At 42.5% G+C, this 3,091-nt stretch overlaps 1 protein-coding gene across 1 annotated transcript; it reads left to right on the top strand.

Annotated features, from left to right (window-relative positions):
* Window positions 1-551: 551 nt before the first annotated feature.
* Window positions 552-3,086, top strand: LOC110444443 (the record flags this gene model as incomplete). Its single annotated transcript, XM_021488821.1, has 3 exons — window positions 552-1,066; window positions 1,752-1,963; window positions 2,883-3,086. Coding segments are annotated over exons 1-3 (930 nt in total), but the record flags the coding sequence as incomplete, so codon positions are not given.
* Between the last annotated feature and the right edge of the window lie 5 nt (window positions 3,087-3,091).

Below are 3,091 nucleotides of genomic sequence, written 5' to 3'. Positions count from 1 at the left end.
GATGTTCAGGCGGAGCCATGTAAAAGATGATTTTAATCAGATTGGTCGAGAGCGTGCATCATATAAAGCATCGAACTATGTTGATATGGCATTTACAGTTTACATGAATGCCATGTGAATTTGGTAGGGTAATATAGTGGCAACACCATACAGTAGTGTATATATTAGTATAACTTGATGCGTAACATGGAAACTGAAACAACAAAGGGAGACAATTTAAGCATCTGTGTTCGTGTCTGACTGACGATATACGGCACCAAATTGCCTTGCCGATAAAATACCAGCGATTGCCATAACGACTACGTCACCGACACTTTATAGAAAAAGATTTATACATATATAATTGTTCCACAGTCATGTCGATTTGAATGGTGTATCTTATATGTTTACCGGTGCAGTGTTCGAGTCAGCTGTACTTTCTCGGCTAAGTGATTTGGTGTCATAGATCGTGAGGTTGAATTACGGACAGGGCACAAGCGGAAAAGTCTTCCTTTGTAATTTATGTTTCTGTGATTGTGGTGTAACATTTATATATATCTATGTTTCAGAGCCATGTCGAAAGTTTATACCGTTCTCGGAGTGGACACCGCCGTTGGAGCAGCAGTAGCTTTCTATCTTTCCAAGAAGGCAAAGGTGAAGGGTGTTCCCCTTGGCAACCCGAGAGGAAAAGGAGAGGTGGACCCGCCCCCGGGCGTGGAAATAATTCGCTGCGACCCCCAAAACGTCCGGAGTGTGGAACATGCATTGAACGGATCTGATGGATGTTTTATATTCACAATGTCGGACTTTAGAAACGACCCCAGCTTCATGGTGAATGAGTTAACGTACGGACGGACAATTGCGGAAGCGTGTAAACGGTCGCGTGTGCCTCACGCGATTTTCTGCACTGAGCCACACACCACCGATATCCAGGGGATCGGCGCACGCCACATGGTCGCTAAGGCTGAGATTGAGCAGTGTATTTGTGTACACGACGTCCCTCTCACCCTCCTGATGCTGCCCCGGAGATACGAGGATATCATTGACTATTTGGCACCTGAAAAAGTCGGACAGGACTTCTTGTTCGGTACGTCAATTACACGCAACAATTAAGACACCTGTTCATGTTAGGGGGTGACAAGTATCGTTTGAGGCGACCCATGTGGTCTCTTTCTTCTTGTGATGTTCTTTGATGACCTCGGCCTCTAAAAGTTTTCCGCTCTTCCGATACGGATGATACAATTATCGTAACGGTCAACCAATCCAATACGTTATCGAGAACCTTAGATTTTCTCATAGTGTATTCCAAGTGTTGCAGAGAAATATATGTATATTGAATTGTGTCCTATTGTTTATGAACATTGAAGAAACTTAAAATGATCCGTTGCACCAAATGCAACCGCTATAGGCTTTGTGTTGTCATTTCTACGTTTGCACACCTGTATACCGTTTAGTGATAATTGCATCCCCAGGGACATGTCACATATAAACCGCCGTCACGCTATATATAAAGTAGTACTGTGGTGTCTATCCATATGTATCCTAAGATATCTATAGCATGTTACATGTCCCTGTAATTGCATTCATAGATAGTCAAATATTTACTTATAATGTCAATGCAAGTTTGAATCAATAAAATATCTTGAACAGTCCAATATTAAAACGTCGCGTCCGCAGAAACATACTGCACGTAAGTCATAATTTAAAACTCTAAAACATTGTTCTTGGATAAAGCTTAATTAGTAAAGTACTGGTCTGATTCAACATTTCAGAACTGCCAATGGACACAGAGACCCCTCTGAGTATGATCGGCGCTGAGGACTTGGGGCCAGTGGTGGAGCACATCTTCAATAACAGGGACCATTTCACTGATGTACGGGCCAACCCCGGTCCTATCAGTCTGTGTGGTAGTAAGGTGGCCCGCCAAACCTTCGCTCAGTGCCTGTCCTACAACTTACGACCTCTCCAGTTCTTTGACAAACCAGTAAGTTCAATCTTCAATTAACTTTTGGCATCCCCGTACCACTGCCTTAACTGTCAATAGGCATTAGAAGCATTGTTCTTGCATGACTTCAGCTTTGATAAATAATATCTGAAAATAAACTGGATTCGAACCCTGGACCTCAGATCATTATACTGTCACCCTAACAACTGAGCTACCTGGTAAGAACAGTCCTGGTCAGGAATAAGTGTTTTTTGTCAGTTCGAATTCCAACTTTACTTCCTGAATTGATTCTTGAATTGCTATTTTTTCTGACTTCTCAAGCTTCAACAGGTCATTTACCGTCATTACATGCAAAGTTTTTGTGTTCTTTCAAGACAACTAAAACCAAACTTGGTCACAATGTGACTCTCCTCGTGTGGTCTAAAACTGTTGTTGTCAGTGACGGGGTTTACAAAATCCCGGCTTCCAATTATATGTATCAAGATACAAGATTTATTGACCAAATCAAGGGTCCATTACCTGCCCTGATGAGCAACGAAACAGATGCCATCATCGGTAATCCACGGTTGCCTTACCAATAATCAATAATAACCAATGGAAATCTCTGTCCTACATTCCGATGGTGATACAGGTATGTTCGGGGAAAGCACACTGCAGAATCGGAGACTTTCGTCGGTGTCTATTACTGATAGGACAATGAAGAGGCTGTGATTGATCTGCTGCCCCATTGTAACACAGGGATCTGTCCTTTCTTTTCTCTCTTACCTATACTACTCTACCTTTCGGCGGTGTCTGTATAGGTCCTTAGCTGGTGTTATGTTCCGGCCTGGGGACAAACTCATTGCCTTCCTGATGAATTTATTTTGCTGTTCTCGTGTAGATGATATACAACAACTGACTTTTAGAAAGGCATAATTAAATTTTGATTAATCTACAAATGCATTATTTTTAATTTTAGCTGACCCACACAATGTACCGTGACGCTAATTCCAAACGGCCTTGGCGGGAGGACTACGCAAATATGTTTTTGTTCCTGATGCGCACACGTTGGGACCATAAGTACAGCACCGAACGCACGCGCAAATTCAACCCCGACACAAAATACTTTGAGGAATGGGTACAAGCAAATGCCCAGGCCCTTTACACTGCCTACACAGAGGTAAAACC

The sequence above is a fragment of the Mizuhopecten yessoensis genome, unplaced genomic scaffold, assembly GCF_002113885.1.
Source record: "Mizuhopecten yessoensis strain PY_sf001 unplaced genomic scaffold, ASM211388v2 hete_36123818, whole genome shotgun sequence".
In the NCBI taxonomy this organism is placed as follows: Eukaryota; Metazoa; Mollusca; class Bivalvia; order Pectinida; family Pectinidae; genus Mizuhopecten; species Mizuhopecten yessoensis.
Note: the sequence above shows the minus strand (reverse complement) of the source record. Positions and strands in the feature narration are given on the sequence as shown.